The sequence below is a fragment of the Heterocephalus glaber genome, unplaced genomic scaffold (genome assembly GCF_053883595.1).
Source record: "Heterocephalus glaber isolate CG9 unplaced genomic scaffold, H.glaber_assembly_v1.0 deba00001258, whole genome shotgun sequence".
Taxonomy (NCBI): Eukaryota; Metazoa; Chordata; class Mammalia; order Rodentia; family Bathyergidae; genus Heterocephalus; species Heterocephalus glaber.
In genome coordinates this window covers 288,189-316,043 of record NW_028258228.1, presented here as the reverse complement: position 1 = coordinate 316,043, position 27,855 = coordinate 288,189, and the positions used below count along the sequence as shown (strand labels likewise).

General features: G+C 47.5%; 1 protein-coding gene and 1 pseudogene across 1 annotated transcript in view; one reads left to right on the top strand and one right to left on the bottom strand.

Moving 5' to 3' along the window:
• Positions 1 to 1,092: 1,092 nt before the first annotated feature.
• The window catches only part of Alox5 (arachidonate 5-lipoxygenase), a 52,211-nt gene continuing 25,448 nt past the window's right edge, over positions 1,093 to 27,855 (top strand). Inside the window, exons 1-3 of the mRNA XM_004875205.3 lie at positions 1,093 to 1,328; positions 8,938 to 9,136; positions 23,466 to 23,547. Of these exons, the coding sequence (XP_004875262.1) occupies positions 1,179 to 1,328; positions 8,938 to 9,136; positions 23,466 to 23,547 (431 nt within the window). The 5' untranslated portion in view covers positions 1,093 to 1,178. The remainder of the gene's footprint in view (positions 1,329 to 8,937; positions 9,137 to 23,465; positions 23,548 to 27,855) is intronic.
• Positions 12,709 to 13,696, bottom strand: LOC101699861 (spindlin-1 pseudogene; annotated as a pseudogene).

Here is a 27,855-nt window from a genome sequence, read left to right as displayed (position 1 = left end):
ATCCCTGTACCAAAAATAAAATAAAAATAAAAATAGCCAGTTAATTCTTGGACTTGAAGGGCAACTCCACAGATACACACTGCCAGGTAGGGGTTCCCTGGAGCAAAGGGCCCTGGCAGGGCTGGGCAGCCAGCAGCCTGGCACCCCACGCCCTTTCCGAGCCAGTATCTGGGCCCCAGCCCTCCCCGCCTGCAGCTCCAGGACCTTGGCGCCCCCCCTGGATGGACACAGGCCTCATGATGAGCCCTGTCTCTCCCTGTGGCGGTGGGAGGACTGGCGGGACCCGGGTCTCCGAAATGGGGTGCTTGTCTTGGCCTCCGCCGGTGCCCGAACTGGGTCAGAGCAGGTGACCCCCTACACCCCCCGCCTCGCGAGTGCTGCGCGCACTGTGCCCAGCTCCACACAGTGACTCTCGGGGCGACGCCCAGGCCAGGGGATCAGCACCGAACGTGGAACTCGGGTCCGCCCGTTTGCCCGCCACCCCGCCTCCGCGCCTCAGACAGCCAGGCCGCCTGGTCCGGGGTGGGGTGGCCGGCCAGCGCGGATTCGCCCCTTTTGGCGAACCTGACCCGACCAGAACCCGAACCCCAACTCGAACCCCCACGCCAAGCCTCCTCCCCATCCCGCCCCCCACCGCCTGGAAGCTGGCTGCGAGGAAGGGGCAGCTCCGGGTGGCGTGGGATGGGGCTCCCCGCAGGAGCCCCGCTCAAAGGCCCTGGGTGGGCAGCCGTCTGGGCTGATCCTCCTGGGAGCCCCCCCCCCGGAGTCGGTGGGGAAAGCTGAGGCAGGCAGATGCAGGGAAGCAAGGAGAGGAGACGGACTGCAGGAAGGAAGTCTGAACGGTGGCGAGGTGGCCCGGTCAGTGCCAAGGCCGCAAGGACAAAGACAGAGGCACACGGAGGAGGCAGGACGCGGGATCGGAGCCGCGGGAGCCGCCACACTAGCACTGGGATAGGGTGTCAGTCGGGGAGGTGGCCAGGGGCGTGGCCGGGGTCACAGATGGGCGGGGCTGGAGGAGCACAAGTGGTTTGCGGTTAGGGGCAGGGCTTGGGCAGGGACTTGTGTTGGGGCGCGGGTGGGGCTGTTAGGGGCGGGGCCCGCGGTGGGAGGGTCGCGGCCCAGCAGGTTCCGAGGACTGGGGGACTTGGCGCTGAGATCCCCGCGCCCCGCGCCCCGCCATGCCGTCTTACACGGTGACCGTGGCCACCGGTAGCCAGTGGTTCGCCGGCACGGACGACTACATCTACCTAAGCCTCGTGGGCTCCGCAGGCTGCAGCGAGAAGCACCTGCTGGACAAGGCCTTCTATAACGACTTCGAGCGAGGCGCGGTGAGTACGGGATCTTCGAAATAAGACTGAGATCTGCGGACCGGAAGGGGACGGGACCTGCGGACGTGGGGGAGCGGGGTCAGGCAGTGACACCGCGCACCTTCGCCATCTACGAAGCGCGCCCTCTCAGTCTCATCTTGGGGACTTGGAGCCAACGCTGCAGGTCATGACCATGCCCGCGCGGAAGGCGGAAGCCATAGAGTAGAGGACAGTCTGGGGAGGGGGCGCTGAGTCCTGGGCCTGGTGACACAGACAACGCAAGGGGAGTGCAACAGAGTCCACGGCTCCATTCCACCCTGGCTTGCACATGGGCGCACTCAGTCCTTTCTCTGGCCTCAGTTGTAGGATCGATGATCGATGGCTGGTTCAGCCTTGTCTGGTAACGCCTTGTCTGGTAACTAAGGCAAGGGGGAGCGCTGTCCCCTCTGGTGCCTGGAGTGGCTGATGTCTTTTGTGCTCAGGATGGACCCCAAAGGACTTCAAAGGAAGGGAAGAGCAAACCCCGGCAAATCAGGCCTGGAGATGAGATGGCGGGGGGGGGGGGGGGGGGGGGGGCTGGAGCCCTCAGCCCCTCCCAGCAGTAGGCACACAGGGAGGAGGAAGGGGGCCTCCTCCCTCACTGCTCCCCAGTAGAGACCAGAGCCAGGCACTGGGGAGCCAGGGCCCCACCTTCACCCACCCATGCACCTCACACCATGGGGCTGTGGTGTCTGCAAGGGAGGGAGCTGGTTTCGCAGCTGCTCTTGATGCTGAGGGCGCAGATCCCAGCCCATGGCTTTCTCCATGGTGTGGGCCAGTGCGGGGTTCAGCATCTCTCCCAGCACCTGATGCACAGGAAGTGCTCAGGAAATGACTACACCCATGTCCAAGCACACAGGTGCTCAGGGAATATCCCTTCCACTGTGCCCAGCTTCTGAATCTGACTAGAAAGATGCAGTCTTTACCAGCTGCCTTCTGACTATGCAGTTCATTATTAGTGAACCCATATAAAATTGCTTAGAATTCACGATTTGTGACCAATGCCACTGGCAGTTTGGTGTTTCCGCTGAATATTTCTTGGATAAAATCTATGAAGTGTGTTTCAGGTCTGCAGAGCCTACAGTAAGGACATAACAGTCTACTGCTGTAGATTCCACCTCCCAGGGGGCTTGATCCTTCCCCACAGCTGGAAGCCTCAGTCCCCTGACCTGGGACATGGCCAAGCTCAGAGGATGTTCACCTGGCTTGTGTGCCCCTCAGGAAAGCATAGCCATGACCTTGGTCACTTGGTCTCCTCAATCGGGGAGCTGGCCCTGAAGGCCACGGTGCATTGGAGTAATATGTCACCGTCTGGGAGGATGATGCCATCTGCCATCTCCAAATGAACACCTTCATTATGTCCATTTGTTCATGGATTTCCCAACACCCAGGAGAGGAGGAAGAGGACAGGCCATTTCCCCTTTCTAAGAGGACCCTGCAGGCCCTGTTCTCTTCCACACACCGTGACATTCTAGAGCCACAGCCCATCAGTGTGCAGCTGGGGGACCTCGGATGGGTCCTTCAGGAGATGGGGAGGGCAGGGGGGAAACATGGGTCACTGGGTGGACAGTGGCCTCTGTCCTGCCGTGCTCCCTTCTCTCTGTCCCCCCACCCTGAGGAGTCATTTAAATGACATTGGGATTAAACTCCTCATCAGGATCCCAGAGGCAAATTCCTGGAAAGATTTGCATGTCACATTTCTCTTGGGCTGATTCAGGAGGGGTTCCATGCCACCAGGTGGGGGCCAGTTGGGTGTGAAAGGCCTTTGGAAAATGAGTTTTTGAGAAAGTTCCTGTTGATGCAAAGTTACCCCATGCTGGTCTTGCACAGCCTAGAGCTACTTCCTCTTCTCGGGACAGTGTGTCTGCAGACAATCCGTCCCTTTTGGGCAAGGGAAGAGAGCCTGGAGGAAGCCCGGCAAGGAGATAAAGCTTCGCTTCCCACTTGGGAGAGTGTTTGCAGTCGCTTCCACTCAGCACTGTACAGCAAAAGCCATGAAGGCGATTTCTACCTGCTGATCCCATCTTTTCAGGCTGTGGGCGGTCAGCACCTCCCTCCCTCAGTGCACAGTTTGGTCCAATAATGGACAGAACTGGTTTTCTTCCCTTCTTTCATTTACAACAAACTGAGGTACAAATCCTAGATTATTCTCATCCTGCACAGTGGCTCAGAAGGGCTGGGAAGGAGTCCTTTGCCATGGCTCCTCCTGTAAGTGGCACAAGGTCGCTGGTTCCCTCCCTGCTTAGGAGAAGCCAGGTCTCACGCACAATTGCCTCTGCCCAGCAGCTGGCTGACTCCAAGCACATCTGACAAATTGCTTTGCTCCTTAACTCCGTAAATGGAAAGGGGTCCGCGTCAGATGGGGTGACTTACTGATCCAGAGACTTCTGGGAAGCCTTGGTCAGCCCATTTCACACCAAGACGGTGCAGTGAGGAAAGCCCAGGGAGTGCTGTGCCCAAGCGTGTGAGGCCCTGGCTCCATCCCCGGTCCTGATGAAGAGAGGAAGGAAGTGGGAGATAGACATTTAATACATGATTCTTGGACATACTCAGGAAGTATGAGTCACTCTGATGATAGCGCTTCTCACGGACATCCAGTGAATATTCTTAGATTCATGAAGGATAAATTCTAGAATATCTCCTTCTCAGGAAGAAAACTGTGTGTGTGGAGAGTAAATCCTTCTTCCTCGAGGCCCTCAGGCTTGCTCTGTGTCCCTGCCCCACCTCCTCCCCACACTCTGGCCCCCTCTTCCTGAGTCCCTGTCTTCCCCATGTCCTCCAGCCTCCCTGCCTGCCCCACCCTTGTTCCCTCTGCCTCTACCTCCGTCCCACATTGTCCTATCTGCCCCTAAGTCTCCCCAGCCACTGCCCTCTCCCCCTCTCTGCCCCCCCCCCGCTCCCCTCTCTGTGCCCCAGGCTCTTTTGTCTGCCTCCCAGTCTCCCTCTCTTGAGTTCCCCCTCCAGACAAGTGGCCCAGGTCCTTGATCCATGGAGACTCCCTCTCCCTGTCCCTGGGCTGAGACCCACGAGTGAACAAATGCCCTTCTTTAAAACTCGATCCAAAAGTCAGATGGAAAAGATTGACCAACACTTTGCTGAGATGCAGCCAGAAGCCACACAGCCACGGGTGGCATGTGTGACAGTGGCCTGTAGGGTGATGGTGGGGCAGAGAACTATGTCCCCTGTATTGTTGCTGTGCCTATTCAGATGTGCTTAGATCCATGAGCACTTGCCCTGCGCCCACAGTACTGGCATAGCAGCTTGCTGCCCATGTGTGGCTGGGACAGCAGGTGGCCACACTGGATAGGCTTGCACAGTGCTTGCCATGATGTTCCCACAGCGGCAACATCACCTTACCATGTCCCTGTTCCTTGGCCACCACTGGTGACTGAATCCCAGAGCTCTAGGCCCACAGTCCAGTGCAGAGTTGAAAGGAGCAAGCACACTGACGCCAGCCCTTCTGGACCCGAGTCCGGTGATGCCCATACCCAGGTCACCCCAGCACCTCACTTCTGCCCCAGGACCTGTGTGTTGGGCCATCCACCCCCCAGTGAAGTCTTGCTGTGGGATCTTGCTCCCAAGGCACCCTGCATCTGAAATGCCCCCATGCCTCCTCTCTCGCCGCTGTCCCCGACTCCCTCACCCCTGAGTCAGGCCTGTCCCCGAGAGCAGCCTGAGCCTCCGCGTTTCTCCAAAGGCCTCATGGTACCCTGTCTTGCACTTGGTCCAGGGCCACGCCAGGCCTTCTGCCCTCAGCCCAGGGCCTCTCTGAAGACGTAGCCACCAAGATGGGATGGGACCTCACACAGGTGCTGGTTCCAGTCACGGGGTGGCAATTCCTCCTGGACCCCATAGCTGCCCGACCTCCCTGAGCCTCAGATTCTGTCTGGAAATGGGTTGAGTGTTCACTGAGCACCTAACGTGGGCTATGCCCTGCCTATCGTGTCCTCCACACAGAATTCTCTGTCACAGGACACATGCACGGCATCAGCCCAGAGAGGAAGCAGAGGCCCGTGTTTGCTGTCTGACTGTGGCCCCGGCATCTTCCTGGAGGAGGCCTTCCTCTGTCCTGGGGTTCAGGGCCACAGACCCCACACTCTGTTCCTCAGACTTCCCAACTTGGGCCCCTGCTGTCCCTCCAGGCCTGAGCTGGGCCAGACATACCAGCCTGTGTCCTGGTGCCGCCCTGGGGAGACATCCATGGCAGAGCAAGGCCCTGAAGGTCCAGTGACTTCACCTGGGGGGTGCTACAGGGGACCTGGGGTTACACCACAGAGGGCTAAAGGGGCACCCTGATGTCCCTTCTGTCAGAAAAGCGACTCTCTCTCTTCCTTGTGGGCCACCACCACCAGACAGACAGCTGCCCCCTTTGCCCTCCCTGAGAGAGGCCCCCCCAAGGCCTTCCTACAACTGTTGCTTTGGAAAGGGTGCTGTGTCCCTAGCTTTCCTGGCCTCAATTCCAGACTCCCCCCCACCCAGGATCCCCAGGAAAGCCACTTCCCTTGCAGCAGCTGTGGTGCCGCCTGCTCTTGGGTACTGACCACATGCTGACTTCCCTCAGCCTGCCCACCCAGAGGGCAGCCCTTCTGCACCCACACAGGAACTCCCAGCAGGCCCTGAGCAAGGGTTTGGGCACACACCGGCCAGGATCCCCTCTGCACACAACCTTGGCTACGCTGCAGAGCACAGAAACGCATGTGCATGGCGGTGGGCCCCTGGCTCCCCTGTGCCCAGGTAGAGTGGGCCGATGGCCCAGGACCCTCTGCTCTGGTGAGTGAGGACCATGCAGCCAGAGCTGCCCAGACATCCAGTCACTTCAACTTCACAGCGGTCCTGCCAGCTAGGTGTTATCTCTCTTGAAAGATAAAGAAACAGCCCTAAAGGATGAGGCACCTGGCCCAGACTCGGCCATCACTTTGGAGCCAGGATGGAACTCAGAGCCTAGAACCCCAGGGCTAGCTTGTGCCTCTAGCCACCCCACCTTCCATTCCTCCTTGGGCTGAAGTCTCTGCAGATCCAGTACCAGGACCATCCTGTCCTCACGCTACTCTTCTGACCAACCCCAAGCACCTGGCTATTGTGTTGGGTTCTTGCACAGCCCCATTTCCCTCCTTTCTCACTCTGGAAGTGGCCCCCAGGAGACAAGACAGCCCTTCCTCTTCCACGCCCTGTCTCCTAGCCCTGTACCCTGGGCCCATGGGCTCCTCCCTGGGCTCCACCTACAGCACAGACAGGGCTCTGTCTGAGGTTCTCAGGCCTGGCTCAGTGCGCTGTCTGTGCAGCCTCTCTGGTGGCTCCTGTTCTCTTGCACAACAGGAGCTCTTTCTCAGAGGTGACAATAAGACCTGTTCCCTCCCTTCAGGGACAGAGGCTCCTATACTTGCTAAAAGACCAGGACGTGTCATTCAAGGACTGGCCTGGCTCCTGTTCTCGGGGACTGTCCCTAACTGAGGACCTGAGCCCAGTCCACAGGGCCAGGGGAGGGAGCTTCTGCTTTTGACCACAGCGTCTGGCCAGGGCTACAGCATCTGGCCTGGGCCACAGCCACCACATGCCAGCTGCTCTGTGTGCTCATAGCCCAGAGGTCTGCAGAATCCCCAACTTCCCTGTGCTCTTGGGAAGCCACCCAGAGTTCTGCTAGCAGCCGGAGGGACAGGAAGGGCTGGGGACAGTGGGTCACATGAGAATGAACACCCCAGCCATCCCCCCAGAATTCTGGGTTCTGCAGCCCGGGGAAAGGGTCAGGGAAACCCAATCTGGGCAATGCCAGATTGCTGGTCACTGAGGCCAGCACAGTGCTTGAGCCCCACCTGTCTCCCATCTGCCCCCAGCTGCTGCACACCATCAATGCAGAAGCTGGGACACTGCTGCCAAGTCCACCAGTGCCCTGGGGCTGGGGGCAGGAGTCCACCATGCCCAGGGAGCCCAGCAGCTCAGTCTCAGGGACCTGGGGAGCAGCACTACCTATAGCCCAGGGTGCCACCTTCCAGTGGCAAGGTGGCTGCAGCCTAATAGGAGATGGTCTGTTTGTTCTTGGTATCTGCCTGTGCCTGTGAATTGGGCCGGGCCACCTGCCTATCTCTGAGCCCCATCTGTCCTCCCTCCCTGGCCCTGTTGAGAGCTGGAGAACTGCAAAGGACCCTCACCACCCCAGCCAAAGCCTCAGGGAAGCCAAACACACTCCCAGATCACCAGCGTCCATTTAAACAGACACAGGGCCCTCTGTTGCCCCCCAGAAGCACACAGTCTTACAGCAGCAGGCACCAGGTGAACATCATGGCCAAATGAACTGAGAGGTTCCCTCTGAGCTGGGCTCATTAAGAATCTTGGCTAAAGGTCTGCGATCAACTGAGATATCTGGGACAAATGAATGAATTTAAGAATTGTGGCATGTAAATAGGCACACACACAGTGAGATACCAGTCTGCTGCGAAAAGAATGGAATCCTGTCATCTGTGGCAACATGAATGAGCCTGGAGGACGTTATGCTACGTGAAGCCAACCGAGCACAGACAGACAAGTGCTGTGCATTCTTGCTCCCATGTGAAGCCAGACAATGGGTTCCCTGGAAGTGGGAGGAGAATTCTGGTCACTGGAAGCTGGGAAGGGGGAACGTGGGCTGCAGCGTGGGTGCCAGAGTGCAGAGGGGAGAGAGGAGTTCTGATGTTCTGCTTGGCACAGCAAGGTGACTTTTGTTAATAATAAATCATTATATTTTCACAAATCTCAAGGAGGATTTTGAATTTTTCTAAGAAAAGTAAATGTTTGAGGTGATGGAAATGGAATTACCTGGTTTGATCATGGCATATTGTATACACACATGGAAATGTCACACCACATTGCATTTATGTGCAATGCCTCTGAATCAGTTAAATATTTTTTTAAAGAATCTCGGCTAAGGGCCAGGGATTTAACTCAGTGGTTCCGGCACCTGCCTCACAAGTGCAAGGTCCCAAGTTGGATCCCCAATACCAAAAAAAACAAAAAACAACAAAAAAAATCAAAGAATCTTAGCTAAGGGCCGGAGATTTAGCTCAGTGGTTTCACCACCTGCTGTGCAAGCGCAAGGATCCAAGTTCAATCCCCGGTACCAAAAAAAAAAAGAACCTTGTCTAAATGAACCATTGGGAAGGTAAAATTTTACCTCTGCCTATTTTCTGGTGGGCCTGAGAATTTAGTTGACCTAAATTATTAGCAGATGATGTACAGATTTATTCAGTACAAGCTGTACACAGCTCAGGGCCCTCAAAAGGAAACTACCCAAAATGAAAACACAGCAAAAGCCAATTCCAAGTGGTCAGGAGCTGTGGTCAGGAAGGAGCTGAGTAGCGGGGTGATGCATGGAGGAGGGACCCAGAGGAGAAGGCCAGGCTAACAGGATCACTTCTGCACCCACCCCAGTGAAGGGCTGCTGCTACCCTCGGCATGGGGAGATGCCTTCCCGGGGGTCCAGAACCTTACATCACCATTATTAGTGCCCCTGACTCGGGATGCTCAATCTACAGAGCCCCTGTTAGGGTGGCACATTCTTAACACCTCTGAGATCAGGCTCGGGGACCCCCACGGCTGACGGCTCTGTCCTCCTGCCCAGGTTGATTCCTACGACATCACCGTGGATGAGGAACTGGGCGAGATCCATCTGGTCAAAATTGAGAAGCGCAAGTACTGGCTGCATGATGACTGGTACCTGAAGTATGTGACGCTGAAGACGCCCCACGGGGATTACGTGGAGTTCCCCTGCTACCGCTGGATCACGGGTGACAGCGAGATCGTGCTGCGGGATGGTCGAGGTGAGCTCAGGACCAAGCCAGAGGCAGTCCCCTGGGATGTCCTGGGCCTGAGGCTCCCCAAGAGCAGGCACCTGCTCTGTGCCGTGATGCACCTGCGGGAGGCACCATCATCCAGTACTGATTAGCCCAGGCTGGAGAAGTGGCCTCAGGACCAGCTGTGTCCTCCTGTGCCCCCACAGCCCTATCACGGGGGTGACTAGGGTCCCTAGTAGCTGTACCTGTTGACCATACCCCTGAGTGGGCAGCCGTCCAGGTCCCATTCCAGCTTACAGACTGTGGGTTACAGCAGGGCTAGGGGCTTTGGGCCCTCTGTAGGCCTGGAGAGGGCAGGACTGGACAAGGAGTCCCCAGGATACCCACTGTGAGGGACCACAGCAAGCCTAGGGTTCACAGGCACCAGCTCTTAAGCCAAGGGACTCATGGTTTGCTGAAGAGAGAAGAACTCAAACTCCTGCCCCTCCCCAGGAAGACCCTCAGAGGTGCAGGTCCTGACTGGCCCTTCCTGGGATGTCATTGTCTGCAGCTGGCCTGGGGAAGAGGTTTAGAGAGAGAAACAGCTGCTTTTCCCCTCATCCATGGGTGACCACCAGCCTCCTAGTGTGCACAAATCACATCTGTGCCTCCCTCCAGCTGCCCCAAACCTAAAATGACCCATTTGGGCGTGCCAGGAATGAGGAGCCAGACACTGCTTCTGCTAAGGACAGCACTGACCACTTCCCATTGGTGTGGCTCCGCTGGCTCATTTGTTCCTCAGGGAAGCCGAGGTGCAGGTGAGATGAGACAATCATTACCCACTTTTTGATGAGAAAACTGCACAGAGGAGGAAAGTTCTTCTCTAGCTGGTGTCCTTCCACCATCACGCCATGCCCCTAGATTTCTGATGTGGGAGTTGACTTAAGAAACTCAGTTTCAGTGTTTCTCAACTAGATGTCTAGGACTAGGAGAATTTTTCATCCCTAAACCTCAGGGCAGGAAAAACTCACAAAGTTCACTTTACCTCAGGCAGCCAGTTAGAAAAGTATTTTCCCATGTGAAAAGAAATCTTTTTTTTTGAAAGGAAGGGTACATTCATTGTGTATATCCTTGTTTATCTTGCTGAATGTGTACTTATCAATGCAAGGGGTTTTTCTGGTGCAGGTAGGGAGGCACTGGGATCCAGTCAAGGCCTTGCTCATGCTGGGTGAGTGCTGGACCACTGAGCGACTTCTCTAGCACTCACAGCAGCTGTTTAATCACACTCCTCTCTGAGACACCCACTTGGCAATGCACAGGGAAATGCCGTTTTGTTCTCTTGTGGAACGCAGGTAGTGAGCAAGATAAATGGAGGATGATATTGGAACTGTGCAGAGAGAGGCATGGACTGTTGACAAGGACATTGCAGCCAAGAGCTGATTCTCATGCTGGCCCTTCCCATACCACTCCATCCCTGAGACCTGCTTCATGGGTCCTCACAGTGCCCACCCCACTGTACATCAAAGGCTGTGTAAGAGTCCTGTACTGTAATTAAGACAAAACTTGTGGAATTTGACACAACTCAGGACTTTCCTAAAGTATGAGCATGGAACCTTGTTTTCTTTTCTTTCTTTTTTTTTGGTACTGGGGATCAAACTCAGGCCCTTGTGCTTGTGAGGCAGGTGGCAGAAACACTGAGCTAAATCCCCAGCCCAAAGCCATATTTTGTCTATTTGTTTTGGGGTTTTTTTGGTGTGAGGGATCAAACTCGAGACCTTGCGCTTTCAAAGCAGACGGGCAAACCACTGAGCTAAACCCCCCGGGCAATTTTTAATTATGTGAATTGCTGGGGGTTTTTGTTTTTGTTTTTGTTTCTTTTTTTGGTACGTGGGATCAAACTCAGGACCTTCTGTTTTCAAGGCAGGCAGTGGAACCTGTTTTCTACCATTGTTTAAAACAAGCTCAGGGACCCCATGTGTTGCAGGACACTCTAAGCAATGTCTTAAAGTGTACATTATGTAGAAAAGCTGCATCTCTTAAAACACTGGCTCAGTTTTTCATGGTTTCTCTTGAACATATAATCAAATCACCCTTTTCACATTGTATTAACCTCTTTTGTTCTAAAGGAAAATGAAGCACTATGGTTTTGTGTGTGTGTGTGTGTGTGTGTGTGTTTTACACTTTGATCTTTCTCAAAAGACATTATTTTCAACAAAGGGGAAATCTATGATATGCTCAGTTTTATTTACTGTCAATTTTATTTGCTGCTAATTACTGTCAATTTCTTAGAAAGGCTTGACTTTGTTTCTTTTCATTATGTAATACACCTAACAAAAACATAGATAGATGGCATGCCTCTAATCTTTGCCTTGGGTTTGGGATTAGAGAGGGGTGTTGGAAACATGTTTGCTTATTTCTCTGTTCCCTTCCTAATGTAGCCCTCCCTCTCAGTATTGTTGTTTACCACCCAGGTGTTAATGAGATCACTTATTCATATATATTAATCCAAGAAATATTTGTTTTCTTTTTTTTTTTGGAGGCAACAATGCCATTCTTAAACTTACATTTTAAATACAAAAGCACTGTTCTTCCAGGAACTCACCACATACACACAAGCCATTGATGTACTGTTGCCTTTTAAATCCATGAACTAAAATTGATTACTAGTTTGTATAAGTAATGGGCCAAATGTGCCATCCAAGACACACCTATGTTATTCTGAGTGCACAAAGGACCTGGACTGAGCTAAAAAGTATTTAAAATTAAAATGTAAACAAAACAACTTACAAAGTTTAGAATTTTTTTTTTTGGTACCAGGGATTGAACTCAGGACCCTGCCCTTGCAAGGCAGGTGGCAGAACCACTGAGCTACATCCCTGGCCCCAAAGTTTAGAATTAAAGGCAGCCTTTTACCCAGATTTCTCACCAGTCAATCAAATGTGGGTCATGAACTGTTCATAAGTGATTCATATTTGGACTTCCAGTTTACAGCCTAAAGATTGAAATACGTGCTCTGAACTCCTGATTTTCAAAATAACTGAATGAGCCTGTGTGCTCCCTGCGCCCCAGTTTAATTTTAAATGAAGAGCAGGAATGTCCTAAACATGACTGACTTGGGTCAAGCACTGGGTTAAACTGGAGAAAATTGAATCACCCCATCCCAATCCATGAGGAAAGGACTGCCTCTGTGTGTGTGCACATATATACACAGGCACACAGATAGGGATATACATAGGTAGATATAGATGCATATATCTCAAAAAAAGGCAGTAACAAAAATATCAAACTATGCTTGCATTGTGGCAGAATAAGACAGTGTTAAAGTGAAGGAGGGAAATGATTAAGATCTATTACAGATTTAAATGACTATGATACTAGCTTAACTTTTACCAAACTTGCCTGTAACTCCTCTCCCAACGGACAAACTTCTTGTAAGATGAAGAAGTTCTCCTTACACAAAATGCTTTGTGTTCACATCAATCTGTACTATTCAGAACGAAACCAGTTCTGCTGGCAGAGATTGTAGGTTTGCAAGGACATTTAAGCTTTCATTAAACTGGAAAGCAATCAAGTCTTTATGTCTACAAATTATACATTTAATAGTTCCACAAATTTGGCAAAGCTCGCGATGACATCTAGGATGTTTTCACCAAATTGTAGACATAAATATGGAAATCATCATCAAACTTGATGAACTAGGTGGATGGTTTGCCTTCTACTTGATGAATGACCATGCCAGTCCGTTTCGAGCCATCTTCTTTGGCATATTCCACTTGTTTGCCTACCAGTCTGTCCACAGCTTCTCCTGGCTCCCTTTCTGCTGGAGGTGAATCATTAGAATCGGCCATGATGCGAAGGTGGCCCTCTTTGTAATCATCTAGGAGCTGGTACATGTACAAGACAGGGTCTTTCTCATACATGATGTAAAACCATGAGTTCATGACAGGTGCCCATGCTAAGACCATTCCCCTCCATTCATCTTTAGAGCCATCCTCTGTCTCGAACATATGTTCCACCACTTTACCAATCATTGTGTCTGCTAAGTGTGCATCTCTAATTCAAGATGTTGCGACTCTATCGGGGAGGACTTCGAGTGCAGAAACTCTTTCATCTTTATTAAGTTCTAGTCCATAAACACAGTCAAATCCATCATACTTTATAAGAGAGAAAGAAGAACTTATGGGCACCTGGTCCAGGACAGTGCCCTTCCACTGGGTGATAGGGCCATTGCCCTCTCTCCATCCATGCTGGATCCTGCAGCCTATGACGTTCTGTGGGGGCTGGGACACAGGCTTGCTTGGCCCCACACTGCTCCCATGCTTTTTGTGGGATGTCCTCTTCTTCATCATGTTTGCAGACACTCCAGCATGGCCTGCATCAGCTCTGGACTGCTGGCCAGGTGACTTTCTGAATGGGGTCTTCATTCATCTGTATTTAAGTGAGCAGCAGAGCCGCTGCACTAGGGTGAAAATTCAGTGTTCTCCAATTTGATACTTTCCACAAAACGTCAGGGTTCTTGCTAATCCACCATGCAAGTGTCTCTTTTACAAGCTCAGCAAAACCATATGGAACCAGAAGCAGTCTGCAGGCCACCGAGGTCTGCCCTGGCTTGCTCATGCTCCTGCCAGCCCAGCCCAGCCAGCCAGCGCCTCCCCGCCCCACCCCACCCCACCCCCGGCGTCACAGCGCACTCGCACTGCGGCCACGGAACTGCGACGGCCTCCTACTTGCTCTGTTCCATGCACTATTCTAACATCAAGGTTTCATGGCTGCATAAGGCTGACAAGCTTGTCAATTTACAACCTCCTGGGGGCAGATAACAGATGAACATGCAAATAAGTTAACAACAGTGCCTCAGACACAGGCTAAGTGCTGTGATCATGGAGCCACAGGGCTTTTATCTCCCAGATTGGTGGGCTTAGAGGGCTTCTTTATGGAAGTGGCTTCAGTGGAGAACTAAGTGGGGAGGAGCCAGCTGATTTCTCTGGATCCAGCTGAGTGCGGAGGGCACTAGAGAAGTCTGGAGTACTCTGTTTCCATAGATTTGATTTTCAGGGGTAAAAGAGGTTTTCCATTTTTAGCTTGGCATGCCTCATCTAGTACTGGGGTTTCTGGATTTAGGTATATGCTTTGTCTCACCAAGTTAAATTTCACAACTCAGATAGTTCCCTTACACTGGGAGTTTGTATTCTCAGGGAGGCCTGCTGTTTGCCAAGTGGGGCACTGAAGCTCCTCTCTGTTTCTGCTGTGTTGATGCTTTCGAAGCCCTCCTGAAGAACAGTATTTCTGTGTGGTTTGCATTTGAACTTTAAAAATTAGAGCAGTTTCAGTGACCAGATGCCGTCATTATATACTAGTTAATTTACACGAATGTCGGTAGTTCAGATGCAAGACTAGTCTTCTCCCGGCTCAGACCCAACCGTATTTGGCTCTACAAGTCCCACACTTTGTTTGGCAGGTCAGGACGATTAACTAGCTTTTATCTGTCTAAGTTAATTTCCTTTTAGGTGAAACACTAGTTTTGTTTGTCTTTAGAAATAAGAAATCTCAAGTTGAATGCTCACTGAATTTATGGATTTAATAACAAAGTGAATTGTAAAATTCCTATAACATACATTTTGAGGATAAACAGAGCAAATACCTAGCTCACTTTTAAAGTTTAACATTACTTTTTTTTTTTTTTAAGACAGGCAGGAGAAAGACCTTATTCACTAATTGCTTAACAACAGGCTGCAGAGAAATCTTTCTTATTTACCATGTAGCATCCTGGCTGCGAGGTAAAATTTTAATGGCATCTGAACCGTCCTCTCATCCCAGTGAACCCAACCCTACCAGCCAGGAGCAGAAGTCTTATGAAGAGGTAGAGGAAGATATCATAGCCTGGTTTTCTGTTTCAATGGAGTTTGGAAACTGTCTTTGACCTGAAACATGGGCAGAGTTCAAATCCATTCCATATTGTGTTAGGTTGCTGGTCTCCCTTTTCTGAAAGACTCCTGACTGTGTCCTCTCTGCTCAGAGGCTGTGGAGGTGACTGTTGTTCTCACACAGGGAGGCTACAGTATGGAAAGTGGCTGCTTGGATTCTGGGGGTCGCTTGCCCTGTATGCAGGGCCAGGCCCAGGTGGGCAGAGGCTTTTGGGAAGCTGATGAGGGAAAAAGTAGGGAGTATCAGTTTCAACAAGAATTCTTTCTAATGGGATCTTTGTGAGAGCTTCTCAGGCCCACCAGTCAGAGGTGTAAGTTGGGACTGCTGTGAAGCCCATGGACAAGCTGGGGCTGTGCTTCAACAGGACCAATGACCAAGTGACTGCCAGCAAGCAGTCCCTGTGGATCTTGTAATCAGGGGGTACAGGCTTGTTCGTGGTGTCTAGTAGGCTTTTACTGGCATCTTGGGAGTGGATCCCTGGTGGCTTCTTGAGAGATGTGGCCAGCTGCAGTTGTCTTCAAATATCTTGAACTGCTCCAGGGCAGGTGTGGTGCACTTGTAAGAGTGATCCAAGCCCTATTCCCCAAAAGCCACCACCTCAGGGTGCTGTAACTCATGCAGGACACTTTTTTCTTGATACTCATTGTAGTAATGTGCAAAAGGAGGGTTGTAGGGAAACGGGGAAAGGGGATGTTACTTGAACCTCTGTAGTAAGTCCTAGTCTCCTGTGAGCCATGGCAGCACAAGGCAAATTAACTTACTATACAGGAAAGGTAGAAAAATGAGACTTTGAGAAGAAGCTGAGCTTTGGGTCTGATCAGTGCTGCTCTGGGCGGCAAAGACAAAAGCTTCCAAGCTTGCCACACCTTTTATTCAGTACATTGGGAGAAACAAATGTAACAAATGACTTGCAGAGAGTTCAGTGCATCAGGACAAACAAGGTGTAACAATCCAACAATGAGGAACTGAGTAGATGAAGATTTTGTTCCTCCCATGATGTCTTCAGCTGGTGTAATCTTGTCCTGGAGCATCACAGCATCACCGGATCATTAAGGTCTCAGTTGTGACCAGGGAATGGAATTATGGAATTATGTCTCAAATTATGTCTCAAAATTATCCCTCAAATTATGTCTCAAAATGCCATAGCTGGCCTGTAGGCAGGAGAACTATGCCTAATCAAATGATTTTTCCCTAAAATTATGTAGTATTGCTCCCAACAGAGGGTGATGCCAAAGGCTCCCCAAACCAGATCTTTCAGTCGTTCCTCCCATAGACTATCCCTCAGCATACGAGGATCACAAAATCAGTGAGGCAGCCCTGAAGTTCCTTAGGGAAGAAGTTTCTATAAATTTTTCTGAATTTGTCAAAGTTCCCACAGAAAGACAGCTTGGACCACAGCATGTCAAGTGGCAGTGGGAGCCTAAGAAACCCTTCACTAGGTTCGCCTGCCAGTGGCTTCTTGCCAGAAAGCCAGATGCAGGTGTCCCATGTGTGTCTTGCACCTACTGGGACGTGCCAGCTTCTGCTCTTGATAGATTTTTCTGCTTAGAGTCTGCTTCCAAATTTCTAGAGAAATCAAATGCTCAAGGATCTGGGCTGTGTCTTCTGTCATTTGCATCTTCCTGGCCATAGTTTGGGAGCTTACTGTAGAGTAGGAATAACCCCCTACAAACCTCTTGCTGCCCCTCTTCCCCTGTAATGTGATAGAGGTCCTGCTGCTTCCACAGCCCATAGGAAAATAGGGTGAAAGCCTGGTATTGCTGGTCCAAGTGCTGATGTAGTCATTACAAGGGTAGTAATACAAATCAGGCTGTTAAATGCCATAGTTGTTCTTGAAGGGTGAAGGCTTTGAAACTAGTGGGAGGCTCTGAGGGTGGCTCCTCCTGAGAGAATCTGACTGTGCAATCTCATCTATGAGCACCTTGGAGAAGGGTGCTCAAGAAACACTTTTTCCTTAGGCTTTGGGAAGACTGAGTCAACATCATCATCATCCAAAAGTTATTGGGGTGACAAGCCTTTTTCATAAAAACTAACCTTTGGTCACCAAGTGGCTTCTCATTAAGTTTTTTACTAGGACATATAACCACTTTCCTATCACTGGAGCTGCTCCCCTTTGGGGCTGACTTTGTGTGAGGATCAGAGGTGACACTGCTAGCTGGCATTCTGCCAGAATTGGGGTATTCTATCCCTCTTGGTTTTGCACTAAAGGCATTTGTGCCCTTTTCCTGGGATTCCCTGGAAAATCATTGAAGGGCCTTGCTTTTCAAGCCCATTCCTCATTTTTTGGAATTTCTTTGGTTCCTCATTCTTACTTTGACCCTGACCTGAAATTCAGAGGTTTTAGAGTTACAGGAACTCTGTTTGGAATGAAGGTGGTAGGCGCCCTCTTGAAAATCCATCTTTTAGGTAGGCTGGTGGCAGGCACAGCAGATCCCACGGACTAAAGCACCTGGACCATAAGCCTTTGGAAGATGCTCTGTCCACACCTGACTTGAGGGTCACTCCAGTGGTAGTGGGCATCAGACCGCTGTAACACCTTAGGAAGTTTTCTGCCATTTTTCACCGGGCTGTCACCATCTTCAGTGTTGTGGGTCTGTCAGAGTCCTTCTGCTTTGACCCAAAGCAGTTTGGAGAAGTCTCAGTGATCTTGGATTCACAGAGGGCCCAGCTTAGCATCTGAACTCTTAAGGTCTCCCAGATTACCCGGAGCTGTTGTTGTTTGGCTTCTAGTACATTTTATAAAAACATCAATGTTCGGTGGAATGGGAGTTTTTAAAACCTGACCCTTTGGCACAGAGAGCTGGAGGTCCTAGCTCACCCTGTCATTTCTTGTCCCGACCTAGGCAGTACATGATTCTCTGCTTTTCAGGAAATCGGGGCTCCTCCTGTTCACAGCTATGTTGGCTCTGACCTTTGGCTTTGCCCACACGTGATCATGATCCCATCCTGCCTGTTCTGGCAAGTGGCCTGCCCTCAGCTACCTGCCTGGACTCCTGCAGTGAGAGCCGGCAGCAGGACAGGCCAAGGGATGGGGCATCTATGGATCCCATGCCCATGGTGGGGACAGTGCAAGGGTCATCTCTGCTCTTCCCATGTACTGGGCCCAGGCCAAGGGCAGGGCGGCACAGGGCACTCACCGCATCCTCTCCTAAGGCCTGGAACCCCTGCACTGCCATTATTATCTCTACCTCACAGAAGCGGAAGTCAGGTCGGCTTGTTCTGGGTCACATGGCTTTCAGTGGCCAGACTGTGTCCCAGCCCAGGTGTGGCCTCTCCAGCCACAGCCTGGGAGACCCACTCTGTTTCAGAATGGAGCTTCTTTCCCAGGCTCATGCAGGCATCACAAGGGGCCAAGACACTGTCCACCTCTGAGGGCCAAGTCCGCGGAATTCTCCAGGAACCCACCAAGTGCACTTTGAAACTCAAGAACTGAGAAACTCTCAGGCCACAAAGGCCCCACATCAGCTGCAGTTTCTGGCCAGCATAAGAGGGGCAGGGCTGTGCTGCAGTGGTTTAAAAGCACCCAGGACAGACTGCCACATGCTCTCCCCTTCAGGGAGCAGGCAGCTCTGCCCTAAGCCCAAGATTCCTGCAGAGGCAGGGCAGAGGGGAAGGGGAGACTTCTAACAAGGGATTCCCAGTGCTCCTTCCACAGAGGCCTGGACCATTGCCCCAGCCCCAAAAGCCAGTCAGAACCTAGCTCAGCTCCTGCATCAGGATGGGGGGCAGGCAGTGGTTGTGCTGAGCAAGAGAGCTCAGAAGGAGGAGGAAATGGCCATTTGTAAAAAGGAGCACTGACAAGGGGATTTTGTGTTTGCAAACTCACTAATTAGATGTGTGATCTTTTTTTCCCCCATTAAGTTTATTGGTACATTTTAGGTATAAAATACAGTTACATTCATCATTGGGATCTTATACCATTACATAATGTATCTTGGTTCTTATTTTTTCCCCATTCCCCTGCCCTCCCTTCACCCCCTCCGCCCTTCCCTATTTACAAAGACTTTGTTTCCACTTTTTTTCCTTTTCTCGTGTTTTTCCTTTTCCCTTCTTTCCTTTTCCCTACCCCTCCCACTTTCCCTACTACTTTAGACCTTTTGTTCCTATTACACAATATCAATTATATTTTTTTAATTACAATATCAAGATTCAGAGGACATTACCACAGGTTTTACAGAATTTAAAAGGATATAGAAAGCATATTTTAAAAATCTTTTTTGAAATAAATTTGACAACTTCTATGAAGTACCTTGGAAAACAAATTAATGAAACTAACTCTGGAGAAAATATAAAATTTGAATAGCACCTATTAAAGAAAGTATATTCCTAGCTTGAAAACCTACCTATATGAAAACAATAGGCTCATAAACATTTTAACTGATAAATTATATCAAACATTTAAAGCAGAAAAAAGAAGGAACACTTCTCCCCTCATTTTAGGAAATCAACATTGTGCTAATACTAAAACTGGATAAAGAAAATAAAAGAGGAAAGTATGAACATAAATAAAAATTTGTTAAACAAAACAAACTATTAGAAGTCAGATCTGGCAGGATGTAGAAAGTGGTTTTGTTATAAGGATGGCAGTGTTGGTTCAGCATTGGAAGATCCACCCCCATAAGTCATCATTTTAACAAAGGAAAGGAAAAAGGCAAATGATCCTATCAGTAGTTGCAGAAAAAGTATTGGACTAAATTCTACAGCTACTCACGGTAAAAGCTATCAGGAGACTAGAAGTAGAAGAGAACCTTCTCAATAGATAAAAGACATGTACTCCATACTTCCAGCAAAAACACCTTATATGAATGGAAAAGATATAATGTTTTCTCCCAAAGGTGGGGAACAAGGGCAGATATGCCTACACTTCATCTGTCCACTAAACTTTGAAATACAGCCCAAAACCAAAATAGTCTGGCAATAAAAATAGACAAGTAGCATAGGATTGGCAAGGTAGAAGTAAAATCTTTATATGTAGATGAAATGATCATCTACAGAGAAAATACTAAGAAATCTCTAGGAGCCCCTGGAACTTGTATTTGAATTTAGCAGGATTAGAAAACACAAGGCATATATAAAAATTCAGATCTATGTATACTTGCTATAAATGAAGAATTGGATATTGAAATTTAAAAGTTATGTAGGAGTAGAAAGGAACTGGAAAAGTAAAAAGAAAATAACAGTGATGGAAGACATTTATTACCTAATTTTAAGACTTCTTCTAAAGCTACAGTAATCAAGGCAATGTTGGCATAAGGAAAGACATATAGATCATTGGAATAAAACAGAGAATCTAGAAATAGAAGCACACATATATGGTCCACTGATTTTTGGAAGATTATTTAACATTAACATTTTATAAAACATAAACTCAACTCAAGAGCAGAGGAAAAGATAACGTTTTCAACAAATATTACTAGAACACCTGGCATCTGTATATAAAAAATTAACCTCAACCCTTTATTTTCATACATAAAAATAACTTGAAAGGATCTATGAACCTAAATATGAAAGACTAAAACTATACAACTTTAAGAAGAAATTATAAAGGAAAATGTTTATGAATTTAGAGTAGGCAAGAATTTCCTAGGATACAAAAAACATGATGTATAAAAGAAAAAAATTGATAAATGAGATTACATCAAAATTTAGAACACTAAAAGACATCGTTAAGAAAATGAAAAGTAGTCCTTAACCACAACATATTTATAATACATATAACCTATGACCAGAATATATACAGAACTCTTACAGCTCATTAATAGACAAACCAATTAAAAAGTAGACAGAAGATGGTATATAGCCAGTACTGCACAAGGAAAGGTGTGCAACACTAGAATCAGAAAACACCAATCAGTACAATAACAAGATGATATTATACACTCATTAGGGAGATTAAGTTAAAGGTTTTAAAAGAACAAATGTCAGCTTAGATGTGAACCAGTCAGAATTTTCTAATACTGCTAATGTGAATGTAAAATGATAAAACCACTTTGGAAAACAATATAGAAATTTCTTGTATTACTCTTAAGAACCAACAGTTCTGTTCTTAAGTTTTTACTTAAGGGAAATTAAAACACATGTTCATAATAGATTTGTACATACAGGTTGACTGCCCCTTATCTGAAATTCTTGGGGTTAGAAGTGTTTCAGATTTTGGTTTGAAATCCACTTGATCTGCAACAAGGATAGTTAATCCTGATGGGGGGGGGGGTGTTCCTGTCACATGGAGCACTATTTTTCACCCTTTAACTTTCAGTCCATGAATTTCTTTTTGAATTAAGTGTGTTTCTTGTATGCAGCATATTGTTGGATCTTGCTTCTTGACCCATTCTGCCAGTCTATTTCTTTTGATTGGTGAATTGAGACCATTAACGTTGATGGTTATAACTGATACATATTGACCTATCATTGTCATGACTTTTTCTTTTTGTTGGATTCTCCCCCTTTGCATTCAATTTCTTGTCATGCCTGATGAATTTATTCTGCTGGGCTTCCTGGGGTTGTGATCCTCATTGTCTTTTCCTAGGCTATTGTGTAAAATTTTTTTGAGTGCTAGTTTGGTATTCGTGAAGTTCCTAAGGTGCTCTTTGTCATGAAAGTGTCTTATTTCTCCATCAATTTTGAAAGATAGTTTTGCAGTGTACATCAATCTGGGGTGGAGACTGTTTTCTTTTAGGGCTTGAAATACATTGCTCCAAGCTCTTCATGCCTTGAGGGTTTGCATTGAGAAGTCTGCTGTGATTCTGATGGGCTTTCCTTTGTATGTGATTTGTTTCTTTTCTCTAACTGCTTGTAGAATTTTGTTCTTCTATTGGGTTTCTGGAATCTTAACTATTATATCCTTATGTGTAGAATATTTTTTGATCAAGGCTAGTTGGAGTCTATATGCCTCATTTATCTGAACATCAAGTTCTTTTTCCCCTGCTTGGGAAGTTTTCTGCCATCACTTCTGTGAACAGTTTTTTATGTCATCTTCACTCTCTCCTGTTTCTTCATTGACTCTGATCAGTCTTATGTTATTCTTCTTTGCATTGTCTAGCAGCTGCTGGGTTGATTTCTCATGGTTCCTTACTATTTTAAAGAAACTTTTCTTTTCCTGGTCACTAATTCCAATCTTATCTTCTATATCTGAAATTCTGTCCTCACATTGGATCATTCTGCTGTGTAAACTTTCAATGGAGTTTTTAATCTCCTGGAAATCTGTTTGCATCTGCTTTATGGATTCCATTTGCTTCCTATGTTGGGATTCCATCATGTTCCTCAGCTCCTCTATTGTTTTTTTAATCTGTGTCCTCTCTAGATTTATTAATCATGTCTTGCACTATGGGCACAATCTCTGCTGTTATCTGAGAAATTATTTCTGATTTCATTTTTTCCAGATCCTCTTTTGTTGCCAGTTCAGGGAGTCCAGGTGGTTGAGTATCAGACTGGTCCATGTCATTTCCCTTTGGGGTTGCCTTAGGTGATCTGGAAGTCTGGTTTTGAGACTTGTTTACATGTCTTCTCGTTTCAACAGATGCAGCCTGCTGTGGCTTTGTTGAGGCAACTTTTTGTTCACCCAGGGGTCTTCAAGTCTCAGCAAGCCACAGAGCTGTCTTTTCCCTGCTGCTCACCAGTACACTACTTCCTGGGTTCAGAAAGGTGGCCTTCTGGATCCCTGAGCTGACCTGTTGTCTTGGTAGGCTTCTGGCTGGGGCCTGTGCACACTTGGGACGGTATCTAGGTGTGTCACTGGCTAGGGCCCCTACATAGCTGTTGTCTGGGAAGGTCTTTGGCCTGGGGCTATGCATCCCAGTTCCTGTTGTGTGAGCAAGCTTCTGGCTAGGGTCTTGTGCACTTACTGATGGTATTGGGGCCAACCTCTGGCTGTTACTTGTGTGCCTGTGCAGCTCCTTCCAGGCAGGCCCTTGGCTTGGGCTGGTGTGCCCCAGCCTCTGGGATCAGGGCGGAGCCCTGGCTGGGATCTGCTTGCAGCTGTGCTGCTCTGGTCCACACTGCTGCTTCCCCAACTAAGGAGGTCTGGTATGCCTTTATTGCAGAGATTTTCTTCACTTTTCCAGTGGGCTTTAATTTTCATCAAGGGGTTTCAGAGAGGCCCTCTTTCTGTTGTTCACTTCTACTCTATCTTCTCAAGCTCAGAACAATGTCCTTTATGAGCCCTGCAACTCTGCAGTGTGGATCCAGGTAATGGCTCAGCATAGCCCGGGTTGGGAGGTACTGGCACCCATGCAGCTCACCTCCTTGGCACTCTGGGGTGGTGGTACAGGCCCAGGTGTGTGATCTTGCCCCAGAGCAAAGCTATGCACCCTCTCCTCCTACCTGTTTCCTCACCTTAGTAAATGAAGGTGCATTGGTTCAGTTGCATAAATGGGACCAGGCATGGGAAGTGAATGGGCACAGGACCTCACCACTGCTCTTTCATAGGATCCTCATATGTGTGCTTTTTCTGCAGCCAAGCTGGCCCAAGATGACCAGATTCACATTCTGAAGCAGCACCGACGCAAGGAGCTGGAGACACGGCAGAAACAGTATCGGTGAGTGTGACAGACAACAGCTGGTGCCCTCTGCTGGGAGGGAGGTCTCAAGGCTCCTGCAGCCCCATGGTGGCACCTTAGCTGCCATTTCAGGCTGAGGTGGCAAAGGGAGTTAGTGTGGAAGACACTTGGGATCAGCTCCCTGGCGTGGGAGGGATGGGGTGTAAGAGCTTGTGTTACCTGGCTGCTGTCTCCGCTGTGGTTCAAGGATTGCTCTTGCTCTCTGTGTCTTCTGAATTCTGTTGTAAAAGTGACATGTGAGCTACAGCAAAGTCGACAAATCTTTAGTGAACTGACCAAGAAAAAAAAAAAGAATCAAATTATTAAAACTAGAAATGAGAGAAAACATTACTGCCAATCTTACAGAAAATAAAATCAATAAAAATAGTACTGTGCACAATTGTATAACAACAAATTAGACATGGACAAATCCCAGGCAGACATAAACTACAAAACTGGCCTAAGAAGGAAGAAGTAACCTGAATGCACTAGTCACAAGCAAAGAGATCAAATTAATAACTTAAAACTTACTACAAATACAACCCCAGGCCTAGATGCTCCACTGGTAAGTTCTAGCAAACACTTAAGGAATTAATACCTATCTGCCTAAACTTCCAAAAATCCATGCAAAGGCATCGTAAAGAAATAAAACAACATACCAGTATCCTACTTTAGGTACACAATGCTGACATTTTCAACAAAATCTTAGCAAACCACATTCAGCAAGCCTTGCATAATATTGAACAAGCAGAATTTATCCCCAGTATACAAAGCTGATTTAACATCTAAAAATTGATTTAATACACCATATGAATAAATAAATCACATAATCATGTCAATAGATATTTTTTTAAAAGCATTTTTAAAAATCCAATACCTTTTTACAATAAGAACACTCAAAAAGTAGGAATTGTAGAGAACTTTCTCAGCCTATAAAGGACATTAGAGAAAGCTTACAGTTAATGTCATATTTAATAAGGTGAGACTGGATGGTTCCCCTAAGATCTAGGAACAGGATAAGGATGATGTTTTTTCCCACTTGTAACCATCCTTACCCTGGAGAGTCTACACAGGTAAGATAGAGAAGAAAAATTAAAATGAAGACATAACATTGGATGATAATTAACAAAATAAGCACTATTCATAGACAACACAATGTTTCATAGGGAAAATTCTATGCAATTTTTTGCCAAACCAAAAAAAAAACCTATTAGAACTAATAAACTAGCAAGGTTGCAAGACACATGATCAGTAAATAAAAAATCAATATCATGTATTTTCTATGCAGTAGCAATCAACAACCTGAAAATAAAAATTTTTAACTCCATTTATGATAACATCAAAAGAAATAGGATATTTATGAATAAATTTAACAAAAGTAACCTAAGACTAATACAAGAAAACTTAAAATGTTGAAAATAATTAAAGACCAAAATAAGTTGAAAAATATCTCATGTTCATGGATCACAGGACTTAATTTTGTGGCAATAATCCCCAATTGATGTACATATTCAATATAGTCTTCATTAAAATCCCAGCTGAATATTTTGCAGAAATTGACACGCTGTTCCTGAAGTTCATACAAAAATACAAGAGACCAAAATAGCCAAAGCAATCTTGAAAAAAATTAAATAAAATTAGAGGATTTGTACTTCCCAATATCAAAACTACAACACAGCTGTGGTATTCACAAAATGTAATATTGCCATAAGGATAGATACACAGGTTGTCTAAGCCACAATCTCATGGCTTAGATATAATACCTGACCCCTCAACTCATAGGAATTTATTTGGGCTCAGTTTCAGTCCATGGTCAGCTGACTCGGGCAGAGCAGCATGGTGGAAGGGCCTGCTGCAGAGGAAAGCTGCTCACATCATGGGGATCAGGAAGCAGAGAGAAGAGAGAAGCTGGGGAGGGGGATGCACCTGTCCAGATCAGGTCCCCTGTGACCTAGTCTCCTAACCAGGCTTCACCTCTTAATCCACTGGTGGGCCCAGTGCCCCTGAAATCCAATAACCTTCCAAGAGCCCCAGCTCTAAGCACAAGGCGTTGGGAGAACATTCCAGATCCAAGCCACAGAGTAGATCACTGAAATAGAATTGAAAATCCAGAAATAAGGCCTTATATGTATGATCAATTAAATTTTGACAGAAAGACCAAGTTAATCCAATGGAAAAGAATAGTCCTTTCAGCAAACAGTGCTCGGAAAACTTGATAGACAACATGAAGAATAATAGCATTGGGCCTTACTTAACACCAAATACGTAAATTAACTCAAAATGGGTCAAACCCTAAATGTAAGAGCTAAAACTATAAAACTCTTTGAAAAAAAATCTGCATGACTTCAGTTGGCAAAAGATCCTTAGATATGTCACCAAAAGCATGAGTAACAAAAAAAGATGGGTGAACTGACATCATCAAATTGTAAGACTTATGTTTCAAAGGGTGCCCTTAACAAAGTGGAAAGATTACCCACAGGCTGGGACAGATTTCTTGCAAATCACATTTAAGACAAGAGACTTGTATCCAAAATACATGAAGTGCTCTTACAACTCAATAAAAGGTAAATAGTCCAATTAAAAATAGGCAAGTATCTGAACAGACATTTCTCCAGGAAAATATACAAATGGCCAGGGAGCTTAGAAGAGATGCTTGGCACATTAGTCATCTAGAAGATGCTGACCCACACCTCAGTGAGACACACCTTCACACCCACTAGCACTGTAAGAACCAAAGTCATAACAAGCCTTGACTAGGATGTGGAGAGATCAGAACCCTCATACACTGCTGGTGGGAATGTAAAAGGGTGTTCCTGCTTTGTAACACTGTCTGGTAGCTCCTGGAGTTATTAGAGTTGCTACATGATCCAGCAATTCCACTCCTAGGCATATACCCAAAAGAAGCAAAACAAAACAAACAAAAGTAAATCTTTCTCTGGAACAATTGTAGCAGTATAACACATGATAGCCAAAAGGTGAACTCAACACAAATGTCCATGAACTCACGAGTGGATAAGCAGACTGTGGTGTGTCTGTATGCCTCAAAAGGACCCAAGTACTGAAGAATGCTACAATGTGGATAAACCTTGAACACGTGCTAAGTGGAAGAACCTAGTCATAAAAGATCATCTCTTGTTTGATTCCTTTTGCAAGGAATGTCCAGAACAAGTAAATCTTTAAAGACCAAAAATACATCAGCAATCACTATGACAAAGTATCTGAGATAATCAATTTTAAAAGAGGGAAGGTTTGTTTGACTCATGTTGGCAGCTATAGTCCGTGTTCTGGGGGACCCAATGATTTGGGCTGTGATGAGATAGCATGGCAAGGCAGGCACAGTGGAACAAGCTGCTCACACCTGGAAGCTGGGGAGCAAAGAGAGACAGGAAATGGCCAGGCTCCCACTGTCACCTCCACAGGCCCTTTGCCAATGACCAGACTTCCTCCCATGAGGCCTCACCTCCTACGGCAGTGATGACAAAAATTTTAGAGACAAGTGCCCAAACTACAACCTAAAACCCACTTATTTATTGCAAAATGCCAACACTGCAATTAAACCTGAATATCTGATGGTCAGCTGCTGTGGCAACTTAGCTTACATGCTGATAGAGAAGGCTCTGCATGCCCACTGTGGTACACATGCCATAGGCTCACCACCACTGTCCTAGAAGTTGAACCATCTCCCAGTAGTGCCACTGGCTGGGGGCCAAACCTTTGACACATGGGGCTTTGCAGGTCACTACGCCAAACCAAAGCACTTGCCTGGGGTTGGGATGGAGACAAGATGGCCGTGATGGCTAAAAGATACAGGGTTTCATTCTGGGTAGTAAGAATGTCCCCAAACTGATTATGGTGATGGCTACACTCATCTGTGCATACCCTAAAAGCCTTGGATTGTGCATTTGAAATGGGGTTGATTTTAGGGTATGTGAACTATATCTCAATAGATCTGTAATAAAAATTTTAAAATTAACTGAAAATGAATTGTAGACCTAAATGTAAGAGCTGAAATTCTTAGAAAACTCATAGAGTAAAATTCATAGAAAACATAGGAGTGAATCTTCACCATCTTCAGTTCAGCAAAGCCTCTTAGGAACATCAAGACACAGACAGCAAAAGGAAAATAGCCAAGTCAGACTCTGTCAAAATCAACGCTTCTGTGCTTCAAATGACACCATGAAGAAAGAGAAAAGATTACCCACAGAATGGAAAAATGTCTGCAGATCATACGTCTCATAAGGGACTTGAATCTAAAATAGGCAACATACTCTGACAAATCAATTTTTTTAAAAATATGAGTAACTTGGT